This window comes from Carassius carassius, chromosome 45, assembly GCF_963082965.1.
Source record: "Carassius carassius chromosome 45, fCarCar2.1, whole genome shotgun sequence".
Taxonomy (NCBI): domain Eukaryota; kingdom Metazoa; phylum Chordata; class Actinopteri; order Cypriniformes; family Cyprinidae; genus Carassius; species Carassius carassius.
The window spans coordinates 13,234,275-13,260,685 of record NC_081799.1 but is presented as its reverse complement, the minus strand read 5'-3'; the positions used below and the strand labels follow the sequence as shown (position 1 = coordinate 13,260,685).

The 26,411-nt window shown below is 37.1% G+C and overlaps 1 protein-coding gene across 1 annotated transcript; it reads left to right on the top strand.

Annotated features, from left to right (window-relative positions):
- Nucleotides 1-1,239: 1,239 nt before the first annotated feature.
- LOC132126925 (integrin-linked protein kinase-like) lies at nucleotides 1,240-22,392 on the top strand. The gene is made up of 13 exons (XM_059538531.1): nucleotides 1,240-1,357; nucleotides 2,962-3,242; nucleotides 15,141-15,306; nucleotides 15,566-15,661; nucleotides 16,366-16,462; nucleotides 16,611-16,694; nucleotides 16,869-16,954; nucleotides 17,040-17,149; nucleotides 19,029-19,156; nucleotides 19,368-19,489; nucleotides 20,107-20,206; nucleotides 20,553-20,683; nucleotides 21,897-22,392. The coding sequence occupies exons 2-13, from the start codon at nucleotides 3,154-3,156 to the stop codon at nucleotides 22,044-22,046; spliced, it is 1,359 nt and encodes a 452-aa protein (XP_059394514.1). The 5' UTR covers nucleotides 1,240-1,357; nucleotides 2,962-3,153; the 3' UTR covers nucleotides 22,047-22,392.
- Nucleotides 22,393-26,411: the final 4,019 nt, after the last annotated feature.

Sequence of the window (26,411 nt, the reverse complement as noted above, 5' to 3'; positions counted from 1 at the left end):
TTCAGTCAGTGTAGCCTACTGTTTGAGTACATGAATTACTCCGGGATATTGGTTTGTTTGATCTCAGAGGGAGTGTCAGCCACACTATAAAAGTTAACATCTTAAGTCATTTGTGGAGTAATGCGTATTGGAGATGTGAACCGTTTAAAACGATTCAGTTCGATTTGGTGAACTGGTTCAAGAAGATCCGGTTACACTGAATGATTCGTTCGCAAACTGGATATCACAAACTGCTTTGTTTTGAACTCTCTCACAACAGACACGGAAGAGAAGACAATGCTGAATAAAGTCATAGTTTTTGCTTTTTTTTGGACCGAAAGGTATTTTCGATGCTTCAAAAAATTCTAACTGACCCTCTGATGTCACATGGACTACTTTGATGATGTTTTTCTTACCTTTCTGGTCATGGACAGTATACCGTACACACAGTTTCAATGGAGGGACTGAGAGCTCTCGGACTAAATCTAAAATATCTTATGTGTTCCGAAGATAAATGGAGGTCTTACGGGTTTGGAACGACATGAGGGTGATTCATTAATGACATAATTTTCATTTCTCAGTAAACTAACCCTTTAAGGTGTTTCAGATCTCGGTTTTTTCTACGGCTCTGATAATAAAGATGTATCATCAGCATTATGAAGATTGTTGATATTTCTGCCTCCAGTCTTCACACTTATGTCAGAATCTTCTAGATATGAATTCCTCATGATCACTTCAGAATAAAGATGACAAATTACTAGAAACTACCTTACAACCAGCATATAATAAATATAGTCATCTACTCTAAAATAATTAATATATTAAATAAATTAAAAAGTATTTTTTTTTCAGAATCAGTTGATTTTATTTATTTATATATGCTTTTGTGTCGAATGTCGAATGTCACTTCACTTAACTAATAATAGGCTATTTTAATTGTAGTAACATGTTTCATGTTATGTGTATTAGAGCAGCAGACCTTCTTTGGCTCTAATACTGATGTAACTGCGAAAGGAAAGGACCATGAATGTATATCCATTTCATATCATGGCTTATTCATAACCTCAGGCAGTCACAATTATGAAGGAGAGGAAATCGTGTCCCGAGGCGCTTGTTCTCCTCGCTCTCCAGCAGGGGGCGCTGCAGAGGCGTGATCAGCGGGGAGGGAGTGAGTGAGTGTGTGTGTGTGTGTGTGTGTGTGTGTGTGTGTGTGTGTGTGTGTGTGTGTGTGTGTGTGTGTGTGTGTGTGTCTGTCGTGGGGGGGGGGGGGGGGTCTCAGACGGGCACTAGTAGGGTGTGGACGGTGGTAGAGTGTCGGTCCGGACTGTCCCTGTCATCACCGTTAATCCACTCCAGCTAAAAGCGGTCATATACACAGGTAATGATAGTTATGATCGATTGATTGTGAGAGAAGCATTAATCGAGTGTTGATCGTGTAACAGTTAGTTCAGTGGCTGTGGGAGTATATGACTGCTAGCAGCGTTAGCGAACTAGCTCACAACACTACAAAAATATTGTTGTATAGCCATACATAAAGTTTGGTGTCAAAAAATAATTTCATTGTGCTTGATTAAGCAAATTATAATTCAAACCGCATGTTTTCTTTCTTTTAGTTCACCTGCAGTTAAGGGTCTTTAGTCACTCTTTGCAGTGTCTGTTAGCTGCGCGGCTAATGTCACTCTTACTGAGAGAACACACATGACGTTACATGTCTGTCTGCTGCAAATACCTTTCTGTGTTTCTGAACATCTTATATATCTATCTATCTATCTATATTCTATCTATCTTCTTGACCTGCCTGTCTTGCTTTCTGTCAGTTTTCTTGAACAAAAACTCGTCTGATTCTGTTTGAACATAACGTACGTCTATGGGTATATTTAAACACATCTATCTTTCTGCCCGTCTGTCTATCGATCTATCCCTTGACCTGCCTGTCTTGCTTTCTATAGGTCTTTTTGAAAAAATATTCATCTCTTTCTCTTTGAACATACATGTATATTTGTATATTTAAACATCTATCTATCTATCTATCTATCTATCTATCTATCTATCTATCTATTTGAACGTATTTGTCTCTCTTTCGAAACGTACCTTTTTAACTGTTTGCCTGTTTCAATCTGTCCACATGCATACCTGTCTGTCTCTCGTTTTGTGCTTTTTCCTTCTGTATATTTTGCTGTTTGTCTCTCAATTAAAAAAAAAATCTGTCCAACATCTACCTGTCGTCTGTTAAAAAAACCTGTCTAATTCTTTTCCTCTTTCTCTTAAGTATTAACTATCATGTTTACCTCCGAGTGTCTTAGTGATTGAATGCATATATAACTGAATCGATATCGCCCTGCTTTTGTCTCTCTTATCTAATTTATCTGTCATTTTCTCTAAGCGAACACGTTTGTTTCCCTTTCTAACTGTGTGTGGTCTGTTTTTGTACAAAATCTCTCAAGACACTCAGCAAAGTATATACAATGCATAACAGTTCACATGTATTTAAGATACATTTTTTGTTTTGGTTTTAAAACCACATAGCCCTTTATTTAATTCTCTATTAAAACAGACAAGTAGTTTTTCATAAGTATGACAGGTCATTGCAAAGACCTCTTAACTAATGTATGAGTTGGAGTGATGTCAGAGTATTAAAGAAACACAGGAAGGGAGAAATATGTGTGTTATAACAGGCAGAGGCTTGTATGATTACACATGCATTCATCACCCATCAGCATTTTTAATGAACAAATATGTGAACCCATTGCTTAAACGTGTGAGGTGAATTAAAGGAATAGCTCATCCAAAAATGACAACTTCCACAACTCTGAGCATCATGTCATTGAACTTTTCGTTTCTGGTCGACTGTTCCTTGAAACTGTTTGTTATTTTAAATTTCAGTCTTTGTTCCCTAGTGACTTGAACTGTGACAGAGTGTTTTTTGTGCAAGCAGTTTTCAAAACAGCTCATCTGAGCTTCCTTCTGCTCGTCTCTTTGCAGTGCAGCGCAGACACCAGACACTTGCCCTGTGGCGGTGAAGAGACTGTCCCATCGCACCCTTCCCGTGGCTGGATGTTCTGTTAGACCCTCGCCTGTTGTCTTTAGGGTACAGCAGCATCAGACGCCTGTCCCAGGACGCTCCTGGCAGGGGACGAACGATTCGGGTAGCGTGAGAGGAAAGAGGGTGCAGAGATGGATGACATCTTCACTCAGTGCCGTGAAGGCAATGCGGTAGCTGTCCGCCTCTGGCTGGACAACACAGAGAACGACCTAAACCAGGGGTGAGTGTGTATTGGAGTGTTTAAATGAGTAATAATATGAATTCAGACAGAGCTGTAATTAGCTAGATTGACGTGTGGTTGTAGAGACTACTTTTTTGTGGTTTTGTACAGGCTTGGTGTAGCAGTTCTCTTATTTTCTCATTCGAAGATGTCAGCTGTCAGTAGGGGCCACGCCCCCCAAAAACGTTGGGAAATTCAAAATGTATTATTATGGAGAAACTGCCCTGTTTGTGAGGATCTTCTGTCAGGTCCTGTCTCTTAGTTCACCCCTCACTTTCATCAATCTTCTGATCCCTGGGCGCAGTGGAGCAGTGACTCTGAAAGAAGATGAGGGTAGATTTTATCACCTTTCATCTGTCTTGTGGATTTCATTTGTTTATTTGGCTTGTCATGGCATACACAGCTTTTCAGATGGTTTTGAGCCATTAATAATATTTTGTATTAAATTATTATTCTTGTATAATTCTACAAGTACTAGTTAATGTTTTTGATACCAGAAAAAAACTAGTTCTTTTACCCAAACAAAACATGCCCACATATTGCTAAAATTTAAGTGTAATGCTAAGTGTATTTCTTAATTAAAATGACCTAAAATAGGATGCTACTGTGTTCAATTCAACGATTGCATTATTGTTGCATCAGATATGTTAATTAATTGGATGTGGCTACCATATCTGTTATCAGCCAATATTAGAGATTTTATATTTGTATTATTTATCTGTATTTTCGATAATGGATATTTGTGTGTGCATGCCAAATTCCCCTATTTTTACTAATCTTACACTTAGTTTTTTTAAAACCACTAATTAATAATAAAAGCAAATGCACTCTTAAATTTAACCATTAGCAAATCACAGTATCAATATCCATTTTTCATACTGTACATTATAATAAGAGGCCTTAATTCACTTTTTACAACATTTAGTTTTAAATTTAATTGTTTGTTGTTGTTTTATATTAATATTTAAAATTAAGTTTCATTTTTTTTTTTTTTTTATAAAACCCAATAGTTTAGATTTTACTTTTTAAGACAAAATAGTATAGAAGTGACAAATATTATAGAATTTTCCTTTTGGCTTCCATATTTTGCAGCCCTTCTGTGAAATTGAATGTTGTTAGACTAGGTTGTAAGAAATAAGACCTGAAATATCCCAGATGTTTCTTACAAACTAAACAGAAAACATTCCACACATTGAAGACCAGAATTCTAGTTCTAGCCCTATATGGTGTCGGTCCATGCACCCTCTTCAAATACCTCCACCTCTGCCAAGCTCCCTCTCACAAACAGCCTCGGCCCGCCTTTTCTACACTAATACATCCCAGAACAGCTGGGAAGCACAAAAGAGAAGAAAACGTCCAGGTAGATCTCCAAGAGCTTGTAAGGAATCTGATCTGGACCCGTTCTCTTGCTGTCAGCCACAAGATTTATGACCAGAAAGCAACGGGTCTGAGATGAATGATTGAGTACAGAATCAGCAGATTGCAGGCAGCGGCCAGCTTAGATAAAGTGTTGAAGCATCTGATGTAGATCACTATCAAGGCATTTCCTGTGCTCTACACATGGCTGAAGTTGTGACTTTGAAATTATGTGACAAAGGAAATGTTGGTCTTACAAGAGAAACTGCCAGTAAGAGGAGGGGAAACCGCCAACTCAACTAGCACAAAACCTCAAATTCAAACAATACCCTTCATTTTTATTTATGTTAGCATCCCCTACTCTAAACAACAGTTGACCCTCTACAGTTCTGCCATTCAAGCCAGTGTGAGTTGGTGGCCATGTCTAATTAGTGACTCAGAAGACGGGGAGAAGAGAACAGTCTGGGCTAAAACTAAATGGTTGGGATGAATAGTTTCCATACGATGAGCTCACTAACCAAAGCATGCTGACTTGAGCCATACCAGTCCTCTCTGTGTCACTTCTCTCTCTCTCTCTCTCCCTACCCGCTTAACCGTCTCAAAGTGTTTTTCCTTTTCCAGAAATAGAAAAACTCTAGCTAAGGGATTCGCCTTTCACTATTGCCTATTGAGGAATGCCTAATAAAATGATTTGGATGCTTTGAAAGTGGCTGTTTGATTGAGTTCTTCTGAAGGGCCATGAGGAGTTTCAGCATGGCTTGAGATGTCATGACCTTGTGTTTTTGTAGGAGGAGACAGGAAATAGCAGACATACTTGGGCGTTGTTTATGCTTCACATTACAGCATGTCAGTCAGTAAACTGGACTTGTCCTATCTTATATTTTATCTCCTTATCTCTAAATGTATAATATTTTAAACATGTATGGAAATTTTTGAACATTTGGCCATTATGCCTGAACTTGCTGAACTTGTTGTTTTTGAATCTGTTGTTCAAGTCTTGAATTTGAAATTAAAATAGACTTGGCCCTATTTATTTTCTGCAAGGGATGGTTCACTCAAAAATGGAAATTCTGTCATTATTCACAGCTATTTTGAATTGCTGGTAGCCATTGATGTCCATAGTAGAAAAAAAAGTGTGGAACCAATGGCTGTCAGCAACTGTTTGGTTACCAACATTCTTTATAACATCTCTTCAATAAATTCAAACAGATTTAAAACAACATGGGGCTAAGTAAATTATGATGAAATTTTTGGGTGAACTATGTTTTTAATGCATAATTGATTTTTATTTATTTATTATTGTTATGCAATGTCTCATTAAAACAAAAACCTTTACCACCAAAATAAGCTTCCTGTTCCACTGAAGGGAAATGTTAAGCAATATCCAAAAAGCTGTTAAGGTTTTAGCAAACTGACATTTCATCACCACTAACAAAGACAGCACTATTATGATAATAAAACCACAAGAAATGTCTTTAGAAGAAAAATGTTGAAAAAGTTTATAAAATCTCTCCACACAGCGCATGTTTCTTTCATGTTGGTAAATATTTAATATGCAAAATGCAATTTTTTTTGAAAAATTACATTTATTGCTATTTTGACATACATTCAACTTTAAGTTAATAATACAAAATACTATGTCAAATTCAAATGAAACATAGAACATATTGTTCAGTGGAACAGGAAGGTCATTTCAAAGGAGAAGTTACTACAGTTTCAATGTAAAAAAATTGTTGTAAATTTTGGTGATGGTGATTACGTAGGTATGAATTTAAACAAATTAGCATATCGCGACGTCACTGACTGGTTCTTCAACCCGTGCCTTTAGGTGCATAATTGCAAAACAAATTTTGATGCAGGCTATATAGATCACAAACAAATTTAAATCTTTGTCAAAAACATGTTTATTGCATGAATTTCAGGTGAGAAGAAAAAAAATGACGTACTGTTATACTGTTTTACTTGTATCCACCGCTAGGTGTTGATGCAAGCTTCAAATGAGAGACTGTTTACTTTGCTTCCTTGGGTTGTCACTTTTGTGAAAAAAATCCTGTTTGATTTGAGAGGTGTTCATTGAATCGATTGTAAAATCGATTTTGCATGTCTAAATACGTTTTATACGGCAAATAACACCAAATATAGGTAAATCCACGGACAACAGGCAGGACGCATGTAAAGATTCAATATATTGGTAAAGACCAATATTTCTGATGATTTATTGGCGTGAAGTTATGTGCACAATGACAAACAGGAGTGCAGCATTCTCGAAAAACAAGAGTGGACTACCATAACAATGCAAAACATTTACTGCAGGCTTCAACGTGGCTGTGTTTACGATTAGAAATTTCAACAACAACAACATAAAAAAATCGCATAGGCAATTCTAGCCCGAATCTGTATCTGTATGCATGAGTCTGAATACTGGCAGAATTTACATTTCTGTTGTAAAAAGAGAAACATAGTGCAGAAGTATTATTTGCTGTTATGCTTGTGTGTCCGAAGCTGCAGTTGCTGTGTGACGCGCGTTCCAAAAAAAAACAAAAAAAACTGGACGCCCTCTTAGAGAAGGTCGTTAAAATCAATTTCCTATTTTCATTTTCGAAACTTGGTTGGTCCAATCGATTCGTGCAATAGATTTTCAAACATAAAGTGACAGTCGACACTTTCACGGTTACAATAGATGGGAGAAGGGATGGGAAAAGATCTGGGCACAGTTTTTCCAAAACTTTGTGCCAGGTTAAAGTGGGGTCAAGCTGTTTTGATGAATTTTTTCGATGTTTTATGGTGCCCGAACCCTTATGACTTTAAACAGTGAACGCAAACATTTTGTTTACTGCAGCCGCAGCCATCATTGCCAATCGCAAACCGTTGACTCTGACATAGTGATGGGAAGTTTGGATCATTTTACCGACTCGTTCAGCAAAATGAACAAATCTTTTTTTCGAGTCATTTTGTTCATTTCGTTCATTTTAGCAAAATGTAATTAAAATGTTACGTGTTATTTCCCCAACACATCTAGTACTTATGCAAACATTGATCACACTACAAACAATACAAAACTAAAATGCTATAAGATACAGAAAAGATTAATTCTGACAAGTCTTTGGGTTCAAGTCATTCCTTAATCATGTGACAGCCCCATACGCTAAACCATGCAGTCCGAGCCGGAAAGAAAATTGATTAGTTCATCTCATGAGTCTTTCGGTTCGAGTCGTTCCTTAATCACGTGACAGACCCATACGCTATTTCTGACATTTCTGTCACCGTGTTTTTGTTATTGTTTCTTCAGGATCTGTGGTGTGTTATTATTTTACTAGGCTATATAATAATACAACAATACAAGCCTACAATACAAAGTATTTATAGCCTAGTTTGTTCATTTATATATATATATATATATATATATATATATATATATATATATATATATATATATACAGTGTTGGGAAGGTTACTTTGGAAATGTAATAGGTTACAGATTACAAGTTACCCTGTTTAAAATGTAATAGTAGTGTAACTTTTTCAATTACTTTATTAAAGTAATGTAACTAATTACTTTTGAGTACTTTTTGATTACTTTTCTAAATTTGTGAAAATTAAAGAATAATAAATAAAAGCATATACATCAACCTAAATACAGTTATCTAATAAGCATGTGATGTATTCTGTGTAATAAACTCCTGAAACATTGGTGTTTTTTTTAAACTGCTGTCTCTGTATATGATGATAGTTTTCTCAAAATAAGTAAAATGCACATAAAGTGACACAGAGCAGTTCTAGAAATTATGTTTATGTGCTCGTGTACTCCTATATTGAGATGGCAGAGGTTGAAAACACTGCGAGTTTCAGTAGGCATGTGTAGTAAATAAAACAATTTTCTCCATTAATTTACAGGAGGGGCGGAAGGGGGAAAAAATTCAGACTGGAAAATTCAAACTCATACAAACAAATTCATGGACAAAACTATTTTTTGTATGGACCTGACATAAAAAAGGTTTAAATCTTTAATTTGGGGACATGCAAAATAATTAAAAGTTCTGTCCTGAACTGCAACTTCACTTCTATTTTTCTCTTCAGTCTCTTTATTTTGCCGTTATCCATCTCTCTCATGACTTTAACACTCAAGATCAATACATCAATACTCAATACAATACTACAATATCTTTATAGAAAAATCCTAATACTGTACACAAGTCATATTTTTCCCTTACAAAAAATTACCATGCTTTTATTAGCCTATATAAAAGTAAAATAACCTTGTTTTTTTTTTTGTTTTTTTGCAAATGGATTTGTATTTATTTTTAAATAAATACATTTGTAAAATAATTTTACATTTTTGGTTATCACAGTTAAACAATAGTAGCCATTTTCTCTGGATTTTTAGTTAAATATTAAAATGTTAATTTTCGTAAGGGTTGTGTTGTTGTCTGTCGTAGCTCCCCCTAAACCTATAAAAAAAATCTGAATTTTTTTTCCCAGCTAAATTACTACTGTAACATTGCAACAGATAATAATGATGTCCTCTATATAGTATTTTGAGTGATGACTGATGAGCAACGTGCTGCTGCTTGATTAAATAAATGAAAAAACAAAGACAAAAAAGCATCTTTACAGATGAAACTGACCTGAAACCCTGAACAGTAGTTCTGCTTCTCTGCTCCAGCAGTCCACTCTCTCTCTCTCTCTCTCTCTCTCTCTCTCTCTCTCTCTCTCTCTCTCTCTCTCTCTCTCTCTCTCTCTCTCTCTCGAATTGATTACTCTGAGTCTGATCCAAACCGTTTGGCGGAGGCGCGGAGAGCGCGCGAGTCATGACTAACAATTCATGATTTATTAGAGATTTAATTATCAAATGGCGGATTCGCAAATGATCGCTTTAGTACATTCGGCAGGCAATTATACAATAATGATATTAAATAGTGGGGCAAAATCGGCTGCCAGGCCACCGGGAATTGTCCTGGTTCTCCCGGTGTCCAGTCCGCGCCTGATTTCCACAGACACGCAGAATGTGCAGGAGTCATATATTGCATTTCTGGGGCTTTATATTCACAGACACTAGTCGATGTCATGTTTTGATTCAAGTGTACTGACCTACTTTTGATTTAGTCATCCAAAATGTGGCATATTCCGTCCGCATTAGGCATTTCGTTTTTATGACTGGATTCTACGAACCAGACTGTGTTTGCGCATCCCGGAAATTATTAGGGCAGGCATGTCTCAGAATAGTCAATGCAATTTGGGAAAGAAATCAGTTAAATCTGTATGTGGATGTGTGTAAATATTCAAATGTAATCCCCTTTGTAATTGTAAAAAATTTCATAAGTAACTGTAATTTAATTACTCATTTTTTCTTAGTAACTGTAACTAATTACAGTTACAATAATTTTGTAATTAAATTACGTAACGCCGTTACATGTAACTAGTTACTCCCCAACACTGTATATATATATATATATATTTTTTTTTTTTTTTTTTTTTTTTTTTTTAGATGAATGTATCTAATCTCTATATTTTGTTAAATTGTAGATTATGTTAGATTATATAGGCCAAAGGGGTTTTCAGCGAAGTTGGACAATAATTAAGACTCTAAAGACTCTATGTTTAATAGGAATAAGGGATGATTTATGAAATATCTGTACTTATTTATAGTTAACGATGACACATTCACAAATTGAGTTGAGTAGAAGATGAAGATGATGATACTGAACTGCAGCATGTGCCGGTTAGAGGGGTTCTCGTTCTCGAGTCAAGAACCGGTTGCATCGGTTTTTGGATCACCAGTACACTGAACCAAGAACCATTTCTGTTGGATGCGTCTGATTTGAGAACCGATGAGCTGATGATACTGCGCATGCGTGATTCAGCGTGAAGCCGACTGACTCACAGCGCACAAGACTTAAATCCTCTTATGCACATTATTGCTGTTACTGTATTTGGGTGCGTTGTTGCATAACTTGATTGTAAATCTTTCATGATTATGAGGTTTTTAACTGACTAAAGTTGTGATTACTGACTTTATTTGAATGTTTGACAGACTTGACACCTTTACGTCTTCGCCAATGTCGTCATTACGTCGAGCGTAAAAGAACCGGTGAACTGTTTTTTTTCAACTGGTTTATTGAATCGAACCGTCCGAGAGAACCGGTTTGCGGAAAAGAACCGAACTTCCCATCATTACTCTGACAGTGAATGAGAGTATGAGACGAAGCGAATGCACAGGCCATAGTATGACATCCGTTAACCAATACATACAGACGGTTGGTCTGGGAACACCCCCCCCGGGAACCCCCCGTCACGTGATGTGAATTTAGACCGTGGGGGAAAACATTGCCTTGGCGCTAATTGAAATACACGGGACAATCATGCCGAAGAGTTGCTGTGTCATTTCTGTACCGCCAAAAAACTAACAAATTATGAATTTTAGTTACATCCTTCCTAATAAACATACAGAACATGGAAAGGAGGACAAAATGGCTACAAACAATAAGTTGTGAGGATGTTCAAGGGAAGTTATGGAATCCCAAGACTAAGCATGTGTATGTGTGCGGTTGGCATTTCATCATAAGGTTGTTTCAGAAACTGGCATGCATATATAATTAGCCTTATCATTCTACCTTAAGCAAAACTATGTAGCTTAGTGTTGAACCTTAACTCGCATGAAAACGCGTCTGCTAAGAGGTGTAGTCTACTTGATACGCAGGTAAACGCCGTATTCACTCTAGAAAAGGCCAAGGATTTCCGTATACCAACTTAAAAAAGCGTGAGGATACGTAACAACTTAGTTTTGTGTCAGAACTTTCACAATTTCATTCATAAATTCACCCAGTCGGATCGAATCGCGGAATCCAGTCAAAAATGGAACTGGCTATATAAAGCAGAACGTTACGGAATTTGGCTATTTTTGAATGAATAGATCAAAAGTAGGGCTGTACAATGAATCAAATATCGATATGGACTAGTGTATATTAATATTAAAGTTAAAAGAGACTACAAGCGCTCAATATGTGCACTTTTGAAATTCGAATACACACGATGTTCGCTGTGTTTTCCCCCACGCCGACTCCGCCCTCACCACACCCCCAACTATGACTAGATGCCGACTGTATGTATAGTGTAAACATAGATGACGTCACAAGTTTTTTTTTAAAGAAAGAACGTGGCCTTCATTTAGCCTTAGGCCTAGGCTATTTATATATTTACAATACTTACTAAAATATAATTGATATTATTTTATTGCTTTTGTATTAGTTGTTTGAAGAGTAAAAAAAAATTGGTCGGTCTTAAAGCAAATTTACAACTGGCAAGTCGGTCAGACTAAAAGCAAAAAAATACAAAATTGAGTCTGTCCTAAATTGACAGGGTCGGTCGGGTTACAGCAAACAAGAATATTTTTAAGGATGGCCTCAAGTTGTTTTGCATATTAGATATCCGTATCAGCACCCACATTTTGAATTTGTGATTCTCTAGAAATGAATGTCATTTAAGTTGACTAAGTCTGCTCGCAGATTGTGACTCAAAGAGGAACTGACACATTTTGTGGCTGTTTTTCATTCTTGATGTCTGGCCAGAACTCCGAGCAGCTAATGACAGAAGAACAGAAGCCTGAAGCAAACAAAATTACAGCTGTTTGTCTCGGTGGTTTTAAAACAGACACTGAAACTACTGAAACTCAGGCCAATCAGAAGCATTTACAGTGTTTAGAGTGAGTTATTTACTAAAATACTTCCTGTATTTTAACTTCTTGCTTTTAGCTGCACGTTCTAAAAATAGAACACTCGTTTTTGATGTCTGGTTTGAATCAGAAGGTAAAAACAATATTATTTGATTCTTTCCAACTACATTTCCTGTCACATATACGTCAGTCTGGCCCACTTCACTCCCCTGTTAGATGTGTTTTAGACCGTGGCGCCTCACTGATGTGCGGTTTGTGATCTAATTCAGTATGAGCTTTCACTCAACCAGATTGTTGCTGAAAGGTAGAAACCTGAACTAAGATGTGGTGTTGTACTTTTAAATCATCGCCGAATGCAACCCCAGAATGCTTTTTGGCCAGAGCAAGCTCTTTTAATAAGTGAGCTTTGAACTGTTTGATTGTGTAACCTCAGGCTCAAAGACGTAATCTTTCAGCTGTGACTCTGTTTACATAGTCTGTCTTTGTACATTTAGAAGTATGTTGGCGTAAACATTCCTTTCTGTGTGTGTGCGCTGTGTGTGTGTGCTGGTTTACAGCTTCACGTCCTTACAAGGACAAGAGAAAGAAACTAACTGGATCTGAATTGTCCGGAGCGCTCTCTCACTCACACAGGCGAAGGGAGGGAGCCGCTAGCGGTGGAAGAGAGAGCGTGGAATATTATTTCCTGTGTTTCCCGCTCTGGTTTCCGCAGTCCACCCCTCTGCTGCTTCATTTGTGTGTCGGAGGTCACCACAGTTAGCTCTCCTTTCTTCATTGTCCTGCTTTCTTTTTCTTTTTTTCCCCACTTGCATACTTGCTTTTTTTTCTTGTTAATTTCCTATTGTCTTGCACTCTTTTAGCTTTCTTTCTTCCCAACATTTCTCCAGTTTTTCTGGGTTTCTACTTTATGCTATTCCTTCTTTCTTTCTTTGTTTCTCATGTTCTTTTTTTCTTTCCTTTTTTCTGTTCATCTTTCTTTCTTGCTTGTTTGCTTTCCCACTTATTTTTTTCCCATATTTTCTCTTTGACTTTTTAGCTTATACTTCTAGCTTACCTTCTAACCTTCTTCCTGTCTTTCCCAGTTTCTTCATACTATAACTTTATTCTTTCCTTCTTTACTTACTGTTTTCTTGTTCTTTCCTGCAATCTTCCTTTTTTCCTGTTTCAGCTTTCTTTCTTTCTTCTTTCTATACATGCTTAATTATTTCCTTTCCACTTTCTTTCAATCCATTTTCCTTTTCTACACTTTCTTTCCCTTCCTTTGCTTCCTTTTCACTCTCTTCCTTTTTCAGTGTTTTCCCTATTCCTTTTAAGATTATTTTACAGCTTTATTCCTGTCTTTTTAATTTGTCTTTTTATTATTTTTTTCCAACTTTCTTTCCTACTTCCGTCTTTTCCTGCTAGCTGTGTTTCTTCCACATTTTTTCCCACTTTCTTCCTTTTTCAAAATTTTTCCCCTTTTCCTTTCTAGTTTCCTGTATTTCCCGGTTTCTTTCTTTTGTTTGTTTTCTTTGCCGCTTTCCTTCCTAATTTGTTCATCACTTTCATTGCCTTGCTTGCATTCTTTCGTTTTTCCCCACCTTCCTTCCTTGCAATGTGAAGTTTAGTCAAAAATAAAGAACATTCTGGAATTCCCATTTGGAGGCTCAGGACTCATTGTTTAATTTTTCATATTTTTGGGAAGGGGGAGGACTTCCTGTTTATTTGTCTTAATATTTGGTTTGTTGTTTTTATCTTTAACCCCTTCAGTTGTGACCAAGCTACCATTTGTGTGTGTGTGGGTGGGTGTGTATGGGTGTGTGTGTGTGTGTGTGTGTGTGTGTGTGGGTGGGTGGTCTGGTCTGTTCTGGCAGGACCTTATGAGTAGTTTCAGCAGCTAGCCTAAGTTTAGCCACACCACTGGTCTTATTATTTACCCTGAGACTTCCTACTGTACTGCACACTCCCAGCCCTTCAACAAACACTTCATTATTGAAAACAAAAGCTTACAAGAAATTGCTTTGGGGATGAGCATGAGCACCAGCTGCAGACATTACCTTCGTTTATTTATAACACTCTCAGCAGTTGCGTTCAGTGGTTTAATAGTAAAACCCCCATGTGGTTCATTCACATGTGCTCTCAGTAGCAGCACTAATGCACAGGCTCTGATCTGATCTCAGTGTTGTTATTCTAACTTTCTCAGATCTCAGACTAAAACTGAGGGGGGTAGAGGAGGTATACATAATCTGGAGGAAAGGACCAGTTAACGGCTGTTTATATTTAACTGGCTGGAGACAGACAGCTGAGAGCGGGATCACTAGCCTGACTGGAGATAGTTTACCGTCAACCACTGCGTCAAAGAAATGTGCCTTGATTTAAAGAGACAGTCCACCAAAAAAAAAAAAAAAACTAGCTTCTGTCATCGGGGCTTGAATTTTGGCACAGGATAGCGGGGATTGTAATGCGGGAAATTCTGATAATGCAATGTATCATTTGCACATGCTTTTGAGTTTTACAATTGTAAACATTCAAGTGCTCAATTCAGTACTTGCATGCTCTTGTGACTGTGAGACCCTTTCTGTGAGCCGCCTCACACCCAAAGCGCGCGCACATAAAGACGCATCTGAGAGTGTGTGCCTTATTGCATGTAAATGGCCAAATACATACAAAAATATGTATGTAAGAGCCACCTAAAAGGGGAATTCAGACTCTGGTCATTATTTCCAAACAAGTATGCACTATAAAAATATTCATGCCTAAATTTAGTATTTAATACAGTTGAATTGCGTATGAAATTTCCCTCTTGTTTAAAGCCAGTCTATTTTTTTAACTAAGTATTTATGTGATAATTATGACTGTCTCTAAATTTTCTGGCGTGTGTTTGTTTCTTGCAGGGATGATCATGGGTTCAGTCCGTTGCACTGGGCGTGCCGTGAGGGTCGTTCGGGGGTCGTGGACATGCTTATCATGAGAGGGGCGCGCATCAATGTGATGAACCGAGGCGACGACACACCTCTGCACCTGGCTGCGAGTCACGGCCACCGCGACATTCTGGCCAAGGTGTGAACAGATCATAGCGGATAAACGCTCACAAACATACACAACTGCACCTGAACAACCACAGTGACCACAACGGTCACAGAAAGGAGTAAACAAACACACAGCTGCAAACAGCAGTTATAAATATTAACACACACAAACACTCCAGAAGGAATAAGGAACTGACAATGTCTATTTTATACCTTTTAATAAAAAAAAAAGGATGATTTTGTGTTTGCTGTTTTGGATACTAATTAATGTTGTGATTTGTGTTTTCTAGCTGATCCAGTGTAAAGCAGATAACAATGCGGCAAACGAGCATGGCAACACCCCTCTCCATTACGCCTGCTTCTGGGCCCATGGCCTCGTGGCAGAGGTTAGTTTGAAGCGCCCTCTGCTGGGAACATGACAAACTCTGGATTGTGTGAATGCTGTTTTCCATGCAGTTATGATATAATGAATGGGGACTAGAGCTTCCAAACACCATAACATTATCATAAAAGTAGTTCACATGGTTCTTGGGATGTATATTATCCTAAAGTCTTCTGAATCTATATGATAGTGTTCTGTGGGGAAAATACAGAAATTGATTTTCTCTCTTCTGTGCAGCAGATATATTTTACCAAATGCCTTGACTGAAAACAAAAGATTGAATTTTGATCTGTTTGTCAAATAAATCTTTAGCAAATTTTCAGAAGACTTGGAAGTATTTTGAATCACTTCCGTGTCATTTTCATATACATAATTTTTCAAGTTGTTTTTTATTGCATCGATAACTGTTGTAGCATAGTTAACTAAGAATAAAACTATTAAAATTGCTGAAATAACAAAATAAAATGCAAATATTAGATTAAAAAATAGTGAAAATCAAATTTTGTTCTTATTGGATAAAAAGTTTATCCTACTCAGTTGTGCACAGATGTTTTTAATGTACATTTTTAGGATTTATGCGCATCTCTGTATTTCCATCCAGTGTTTTTTTAAGCGATTTTCCAAAATGTGCATTAAAATAGGTGGATGGAAACATGGCTAATGTCATTTTAATCACACTAAATATGTTATTGTTCATATTCTCTCCAGGATCTGGTCAATAATGGTGCTCAGGTGAGCATCTGCAACAAGTATGGAGAAACTCCACTGGACAAGGCCAAACCACAGCTTGCCGCAAATCTGAAAGGTAAACTCTCTTCTTTAATAATGTTGCAAATGTGACGTCAGCAGAAGATTTGTTGGAAAGGCTGTTTGCTAACATTGTGAAGCCTCAAAGATCTGTATCTGTTTTGTGTTCCATCAGCCCTAATAATTCTGTTTTGTTTATGAATCAGAGCTGGCGGAGAAACAGGGACAAAGCCTGACCAAAGTTCCTTTCAAGGACACTTTCTGGAAGGGAACTACTCGAACGCGCCCACGTAAGCACCCTCAGACCATCTGATTCTCATTTACATTTATAATGTAGATGCTTTGGCGAACAAGCATTTCATTGTCATTTTTCCATGCAGTAACTGTAGATTGCCTTATAAAATGATATAAATTATCCAGAACTGAGGTTTGATTGTTGTATATTTTTCCCATGATGTCTTCAGGTAATGGCACACTAAACAAACAAGCTGGAATAGATTATAAACAGCTCTCCATGCTGACCAAGATCAACGAGAACCACTCTGGAGAGGTGAGCTCATTTACCAAACCACAATAGCTACCCATTTCTCAGAGCGTTTACGGAAGCACTGATGTCTCTGCTCTCTCTCTGGCAGCTGTGGAAAGGCCGCTGGCAGGGCACAGAGATTGTGGTCAAGATGCTTCATGTGCGGGATTGGACTACAAGAAAGAGCCGTGACTTTAATGAGGAGTACCCTAAACTAAGGTGATGAACCTCCAGTCCAGTGTGCCCAGAATACACAGATTAAAGGGACCGTTTGCTAAAAAATAAATGCAGTTATCATGTATTTACCTCACATCGTTCCAAATCAGGGTTATTATTAGTTAAATAGTTTCGTTTAGTTCATTTATTTACCAGGGACAATCCATTTTTTTTATATTTAATAATAGTGCAATGATGATGACTCTTTGGCTTTTGTTCTTTTGGAACATTTTCACAGCTTTTTTTTAAACACTATCTAATGTTTTTAACGTGGTTATAGTTGTTTGGGACTAGTGTTGTCACGGTACCAAAATTTCAGTATTAGGTACCGATACCAGTGAAAATCCATGGTTCTTGGTACCAATTTCGGTACCAAAGCAAAACACAAAAATATGCTACTTAAAAAAAACACTTTTTATCACTAAAAATAAAAACCAATGCCATTCTTTATACTTATTTACAATTGTGTTTAAAGTTTTTCTACAACTGATATAATTATAAAAAACAGTAAACAAGTTTCACCCAAATTTAATTTGTCTTTTCATTAATGAAATTTAAACACATGGACACATGGAAGAAATATTGTGTGGTTTATTTCTTTAAAAAAATAAAGTTTTATTAATTTTTTCAACCATAGTAGCAGTTTCACATACATTCTACTAAATAATAGTAATATTTGTAGCACAATGCCTTTATGTAAAAATGAACTTTTATTTTGACGGGCTACCGTGAATACCTTTGAATTGACACTGGTTTTACTCAAATGAAACGGTAAAATGCTTGTGAAGTGACTCAGAACAGTTCTGGTGATGTTGTTTATGTATTTATGTCCTCATTGAGACGGCAGATGCTGAAATTACTGGAAGCGTCACATGTTTAAGTCTATGTAGTAAACAAACCCGCACATCTCTGCCATTCATTCATTCACACAGAGACGCGCAGAACATGCAGGATTCAGATTTCAACCAACTTTTGTGGCTTAACATTTACAGATACTGGTCCATATGGAGATTTGATTTGATTAACTTTGACAAATTCCGTGACTGTCCATATTAAAATGTAAGTTTCATTTTCATGACTGGATTTTGAGATTCGGTCCGCGTTTTCTGCTTCGTGGAAATCATAGCGCTCTATGCGTCAAGAACCGGGTTGACTGGGTACTCGGTACCACCTGTACTTAAAGAGACCTGGTACCATGACATTTTCATTATTTTAGTACCGACTTGGTACCGAAGTACCGGTTCTTTTGACAACACTATTTGGGACAGATTTGTAGTGCGATAAATGTGGGAGAATTATTGTATGCATAAAGTGCACAGGTATAGGTAATTGGTACCTAATATTCCTGAAGATTATCAAGCTTTTTCCATAATCACACCCAAATATAAAAAAAAACAACGACAATATTTATTAGCTAATCAACTCTATTAATCGAAAAATACATTCCCACAGTTTTACTCACATTAAGAGTAAGGCGAGAGTGACAAAGCCAATCTGAAGCTTTGTTTAGTGCAGCAGTAAGTTTGACGGCAGCTTGTTCTTTTGTCTTAGCATAAGTATAAACAACTGTATCATTTGCATAAATCTGAAGCTGGACCTCTAGACAAACTGTAGGCAGATCATTATTATATAGACTAAACAAAATTGGTCCAAGAATCAACCCTTGTGGGACTACAATATCCATATGACCTGTGAGCTATATTCAGTCTTCTGAAGTCATATGATATCTTTGTGTGACAATTTTAGTCACCATTGACTGAAAATCCTATGCAACCGGATCATTCCATTTTTTTTTTTATCTGTAAAAACATCTCCATCGTGTTAGTGGTCTGTTCTGTCTGTTCATGTGTCTCTTTCCACCTTGGTGTTTCCCCTGTTGTAGAATCTTCTCCCACCCAAACGTGTTGCCCATGTTGGGGGCGTGTCAGTCTCCACCCGCCCCTCATCCAATCATAATTACACACTGGATGCCCTATGGCTCCCTCTACAATGTGCTTCACGAGGGAACCAGTGAGTAAAACACAAGTTACTGTCTCACACAGACCATTTGGTGTTTGTCTACTTCATTTGAATGTTATTATATGTTTAATAAAATTAGAAATACGCTTAATTGCTCCTTAAATTTGGGACATGACATAAATGAGGAAGCCTTTATTCTTAAATTTGAGTTAAACCCACTCAATCCTTCTCCTGTATCTTTATAATTCTCTTGTCCATCTAGACTTTGTTGTGGATCAGACGCAAGCGGTGAAGTTTGCTTTGGATATAGCGTGTGGAATGGCTTTCCTGCACACACTGGAGCCCATGATCCCTCGGCATTATCTCAACAGCAAGAGTGTCATGGTGAGGAACTTAAAGCAGACATTTCCTGTTAATCTTACATTCTACAGCTTTGGGTTTTTCCAGAGTGTCTATTCCTGTTTTACAAGAGAACATTTAGATGTGTAGTTACAAGCTGAGCTCTAGATTAATTTCCACAGAATTTAGATACTCAGGGTTAACTGGTGGTTGTGAAATACACTTTCAGTGTTTGTTTATTTGCTGTCATGGTATGGTGAACTAATTCAGTGAAACTTACACTCCATAAATGTAGTCTCATTGGATAGAACATTGTGAACAGGAACTGTTATAAATAGTCTCAGTTCTCTGTGAAGTTTCTGTGCATCCCACCACAAGTTCAGAGTTTCACATTGTGGAGTAATGCAGTGAAAATAAATTTTTTGGTAGTGGATTTCTCAGTGCTTTTATCAAAGATTTTGGAGTAAGAAACATCAATGGTCTGTAATGTCCTTATGGAATGTCAGTAGATATCAGTTTATAGCACAATAGTAAAGCCAAGCCTCAACCAAACAACTTCTCATACTACTTATAGCTGTACTGGTCACATTACACACAATCAGCTGTCTGTTTCATGCTCACACATCCTAATTAATCTGTTCTCATTGATTCATTGACATCAGCTTGATGAAGACATGACGGCCAGGATAAGCATGGCAGATGTTAAGTTCTCCTTTCAGTGTCCCGGCAGGATGTACTCTCCCGCATGGGTGGCACCTGAAGGTACTGTTCCTTTCCTTCATTCACTGAATTCTTAATTTCAAACTTCTTAAGAAGATTTTATTGTTTCCATTTTATTTGTCTAACATATGGTCACTTTAGTGAAATTTCTACTAATTTTCTCATGCAAGAAGGTTTCCATGTCTATTATCGGTAGTGTAGCAATGCAGGAAACCTGCATGACCAGTGTGAACCCATTGTGAAATCTGCATTTTATGCAAAATTCACAGTTGCGTGAATTCCTTTTGAAATGACTGGATTTTACCTACTGAAATTCGCAGAAAATTGGTAGATGTGACCATAAATTAAATAGGAAATTTTGATTCACTGATGTCTTATCTCTTCTCAGCCCTGCAGAAGAAGCCAGAGGAGATTAACCGGCGCTCTGCAGACATGTGGAGTTTTGCAGTGTTGCTCTGGGAGCTTGTCACCAGAGAGGTGCCCTTCGCTGACCTCTCAAACATGGAAATTGGCATGAAGGTGAGATGATTCAGTGACTTAGGAAAGCAAGAGCTTAACCAAAAAGAAACAAAAGTTTAGGGGTGCTTGGGGTAAAAATGCCCCCAAATGCAATATATGTTGAAAAAATTGCCTCTGCACAGTTAAACTAAAAATTAATCGACTATTGCCATTCTTGTGAGTGCGCTGAACTCACATGAAGTTGCAAGTACCTCATTGAGCACTGCAGCCAGAGGGAACATTCTTAGCATGTAATGAATTCCTTTAACCAACATTACTTATAATCATAACAACATTAAAAGCAATAATTGACAATAATTTTTGGTATAATATTTCAGCCTCTCCCTGCTGTTCTGATTGACTGAGTGATTGATTGGTTGGTTAAAATATTTGACAAAGGTTAATATGCACCAGGAAATCACTTTTAGGGGCCAAATTCTGACCTTTAAAGTAATGGTTCACCAAAAATTCAAATTTCATGAAAACATATTAACCCTCGACCCATCCAAGATGTAGATGAGTTTGTTTCTTCATTGGAACAGACTTGGAGAAATTTAGCATTATATCACTTGCTCACAAGTGGATCCTCATCAGTGAATGGGTGCCGTCAGAATAAGAGTCCAAACAGCTGATAAAAACATCACAATAATCCTCCAGTCCATCACTTAATGTCTTCTGAAGTGAAAAGCTCCATGTTTGTAAGAAACAAAATCATCACCGAGACGTTTTTCAATTCAGATGTGTCAATAATATTGTTTTTTCCAGTGAAAAAGTTGTCTCGCCTGAATCAGGAGAGAATTATTATCAAACCCTATCTAGAAGTGAAAACAGTCAAAAACATTTCTAAACAAAGGTCAACAAAAGTGTGCATTTTGATGTGATATAACAACAATGGGTGGACTATTTTTACTGGAAGAAGCTTTTTTAATTGTTCATGGACTATTTTGAAAATAAATTACAAAGAAATTATTTATGATTTTTTTTTAAACATGCAGCTTTTCAGTTAGTAAGACATGAACTGATGGACAGGATTTATGTGGATTACTTGTAGATTATGACATTTTTATCAGCTGTTTGGTCTCTCATTCTGACGGCACCCATTCTCTGCAGGGGATCCATTGGTGAGCAAGTGATGTAATGCAAAATTTCTCTAAATTTAATCAGATAAAAAAACATACTAATTCCTTGGAAAAAAATCATTTCTAACAATGGTTATTCCTTCTCTCTTCATTAGGTGGCACTAGAGGGACTGCGGCCCACCATCCCACCGGGCATTTCCCCCCACATCTGCAAGCTAATGAAAATCTGCATGAACGAGGATCCTGCCAAGAGGCCCAAATTCGACATGATCGTGCCCATCCTAGAGAAGATGCAAGACAAATGAAACAGCCCTGCTGGACAACCCCGCAAACACTGGGTTCACAGTATTGCCTTAAAATTCACCACTCACCAAAGTGCTCTATGCCACTGTAGCACTCTGCTAAAAAAAAAAACGCTTTGTGGAAGCGCTGTTGAACATTTTTAAAAGCCACGTTCTCACTATCGCAAATATACTTACATGCAATCATTGAATAATGACATGTGTTTGTGCATATGTGTGTCCATCAGTCCCTTTCGTGTTCTCTGGAGTGTTCACAGTACAACACTTCTCTTAAAACCTCTTTTCTACAGCCATTAAACAGGAAGTGGTGGTGGCAACGGTCGTTGGACGCAGTGAATGTACAGTAAAATCAGTAAAATGTACTATGCAACAACAGCTGTTAGAATTTAAAGCATCATGCCATTGTCTTTCACTGTGCGTTTTCCTTGGATTGTGCCTGATAACAAAAGTCAGATTGGTCAAGTTTCCCTGAGATTTGTTTAAAAGAAGAAAAAAAACGGTGCAATGATACAATAGCTAATGCCAATTTTATGCCTATGTAATCAAAATATGAAGTACCCATAATATCATGATTGTACTGTCCCTCTCATAACAGGGAGATACATATTATAAAAACCTGTTATGTTAAATTAAGGTACCATATGTTCAAAAGAAGAGCCACGTCACATCAAATGTGAGAACTCTTTTGCCATATGTATCATGGGTTATGTCTTTTATCCTTGCATCAGAAAACTACATATTTTTCCTTGATCAGTACAAATGCATGATTGCGTCCTCTGTTATGTAATTAACACTCCTCCCGTATTCTAATTTGCATTGTACATGTTAAGCATGTTATGTCCAAGAGATATCTGAGAGATTTTTATACTGTATACATATATAAGTGTTTTGTTTTGTTTTGTTTTCGCGGGCAGCCCATGAGTGTCTTTATTTCTTTGCTTTTCTAAACACTACGTCTATTTACTTCCTCATTATGCTTTCACTGTGTCCCTCTTTTCAGGTAGCCATTATGTAATAGGAAAGCAAGAGGGGAAAACAAGCATACTTGACATGCATAAATGTATTCTTTTTTTATTATTTCAGTGTTACTTTTTATATTTTGAAAAGCAAACAGCGATGATAATGAAAAACAGACTAATTATCTAACTTATGCTCACTGTTTTCTATCCCTGTGAGGTTTTTAATGAAACTTTATGTGGCTTTTCTTTGTTCTTTATTTTTGGAGATTTGGGCTGTTTATATTTTATTCATGATAACTAGTTTACTAAAGGAAAATAAGAACATAAAATGTTTTGGCCTTGCTAAATCCTTCAATCTGTGTTCATTTATCAGTCAGAAAATAAATTATTGGGTTGTTGACAAATGGATATCTAGCAGTGACAATGTGCTGCGATGTGATGTGCTACAAGATACTTCTAAATAAAAATATTTTTAAAACATATTTCCAAATGTTGTATAATTATTCAAACTATATAAAATAGCAAACTTTATATATATATATAAAATTTCTTTATTTTCATGACTATGAAAATTGTAGATTCACACTGAAGGCATCAAAACTATGAATTAACACATGTGGAATTATATATGGAATTATATACATAACAAAAAAAAGTGTGAAACAACTGAAAATATGTCATATTCTAGGTTCTTCAAAGTAGCCACCTTTTGCTTTGATTACTGCTTTGCACACTCTTGGCATTCTCTTGATGAGCTTCAAGAGGTAGTCACCTGAAATGGTCTTCCAACAGTCTTGAAGGAGTTCCCCGAGAGATGCTTAGCACTTGTTGGCCCTTTTGCCTTCAGTCTGTGGTCCAGCTCACCCCTAAACCATCTCGATTGGGTTCAGGTCCGGTGACTGTGGAGGCCAGGTCATCTGGCGCAGCACCCCATCACTCTCCTTCTTGGTCAAATAGCCCTTGATGCCTTCAGTGTGACTCTACAATTTTCATAGTCATGAAAATAAAGAAAACTCTTTGAATGAGAAGGTGTGTCCAAACTTTTGGTCTATACTGTATGTATATATATATATATATATATACAGGTCCTTCTCAAAAAATTAGCATATTGTGATAAAGTTCATTATTTTCCATAATGTAATGATAAAAATTAAACTTTCATATATTTTTGATTCATTGCACACCAACTGAAATATTTCAGGTCTTTTATTGTTTTAATACTGATGATTTTGGCATACAGCTCATGAAAACCCAAAATTCCTATCTCAAAAAATTAGCATATCATGAAAAGGTTCTCTAAACGAGCTATTAACCTAATCATCTAAATCAACTAATTAACTCTAAACACCTGCAAAAGATTCCTGAGGCTTTTAAAAACTCCCAGCCTGGTTCATTACTCAAAACCGCAATCATGGGTAAGACTGCTGTCCAGAAGGCCATCATTGACACTCTCAAGCAAGAGGGTAAGACACAAAGACATTTCTGAACGAACAGGCTGTTCCCAGAGTGCTGTATCAAGGCACCTTATTGGGAAGTCTGTGGGAAGGAAAAAGTGTGGCAAAAAACGCTGCACAACGAGAAGAGGTGACCGGACCCTGAGGAAGATTGTGGAGAAGGACCGATTCCAGACCTTGGGGGACCTGCGGAAGAAGTGGACTGAGTCTGGAGTAGAAACATCCAGAGCCACCGTGCACAGGCGTGTGCAGGAAATGGGCTACAGGTGCCGCATTCCCCAGGTCAAGCCACTTTTGAACCAGAAACAGCGGCAAAAGCGCCTGACCTGGGCTACAGAGAAGCAGCACTGGACTTTTGGACAAATTTTGCATGTCATTCGGAAATCAAGGTGCCAGAGTCTGGAGGAAGACTGGGGAGAAGGAAATGCCAAAATACCTGAAGTCCAGTGTCAAGTACCCACAGTCAGTGATGGTCTGGGGTGCCATGTCAGCTGCTGGTGTTGGTCCACTGTGTTTTATCAAGGGCAGGGTCAATGCAGCTAGTTATCAGGAGATTTTGGAGCACTTCATGCTTCCATCTGCTGAAAAGCTTTATGGAGATGAAGATTTAATTTTTCAGCACGACCTGGCACCTGCTCACAGTGCCAAAACCACTGGTAAATGGTTTACTGACCATGGTATTACTGTGCTCAATTGGCCTGCCAACTCTCCTGACCTGAACCCCATAGAGAATCTGTGGGATATTGTGAAGAGAAAGTTGAGAGACGCAAGACCCAACACTCTGGATGAGCTTAAGGCCGCAATCGAAGCATCCTGGGCCTCCATAACACCTCAGCAGTGCCACAGGCTGATTGCCTCCATGCCACGCCGCATTGAAGCAGTCATTTCTGCAAAAGGATTCCCGACCAAGTATTGAGTGCATAACTGAACATAATTATTTGAAGGTTGACTTTTTTTGTATTAAAAACACTTTTCTTTTATCGGTCGGATGAAAAATGCAAATTTTTTGAGACAGGCATTTTGGGTTTTCATGAGCTGTATGCCAAAATCATCAGTATTAAAACAATAAAAGACCTGAAATATTTCAGTTGGTGTGCAATGAATCTAAAATATATGAAAGTTTAATTTTTATCATTACATTATGGAAAATAATGAACTTTATCACAATATGTTATTTTTTGAGAAGGACCTATATATATATATATATATATATATATATATATATATCATAAAACAGTCAGATTTGATTACAAAAAAAAGAACAAATAGTAGATTATTGTGACCAAAGACTTCCGGTGAGATGTACCCAAAACATCTCACGTTTTACCATTATAGAGACAGAGTCTGTGGCAAATTTCAGAAGATCTGGTCGAGGTAAGGCGCTCTCTGCGGGTTTATAAACGCTGAATGGCCGCTCACGACGTCCTGGAGCTCAAATCTCCGAAAACATCAAAGCAATTTTTCAAATAGATGCTATCATTATTAACAAACTGCATATTTATATTCTATTCTATTTGCTCTAATGTATTATACAAAAAATGCTATTTTATTGGTCTGATTGCTTTTCCTCAGTTGTTAGTCACTTTGGATAAAAGTGTCTGCTAAATGATGAAATGGAAATGTATTTAAAGTACACTTTTATCTATAGACCGTTTTTGATTGTCATATGACAACAGAATTTCTAAATGTTGGTTACGGACTAGTTTTTCAAATATGAAATACTAAATACTTTTTTTTAAAACTGCTTTTAATGTTTTAAAACGTGTGTCGCCATTTTTAGTTTCAGTTCATAATAATCCAGTTTTTTTTCAGAGTTTTTTTTTAATATTTTTAATTTAATATTTTGTATTGTTTTTTTAAAACAGTCTGCGACGATAAAATGAAAACAGGCTATAAAATAGAAGCTTAATTCCTTAATTAAATGTTTCAATGTATGTATTCTCGAATAATTTAAT

Excerpts from the sequence above, each read along its gene's own strand:
- LOC132126925 (XM_059538531.1), top strand. The coding sequence starts at position 3,154 with ATGGATGACATCTTCACTCAGTGCCGTGAAGGCAATGCGGTAGCTGTC. Across the intron at positions 3,243-15,140 it reads GAGAACGACCTAAACCAGGG|GGATGATCATGGGTTCAGTC; the intron begins GTGAGTGTGTAT and ends TGTTTCTTGCAG. Across the intron at positions 20,684-21,896 it reads ACATGGAAATTGGCATGAAG|GTGGCACTAGAGGGACTGCG; the intron begins GTGAGATGATTC and ends TCTCTTCATTAG.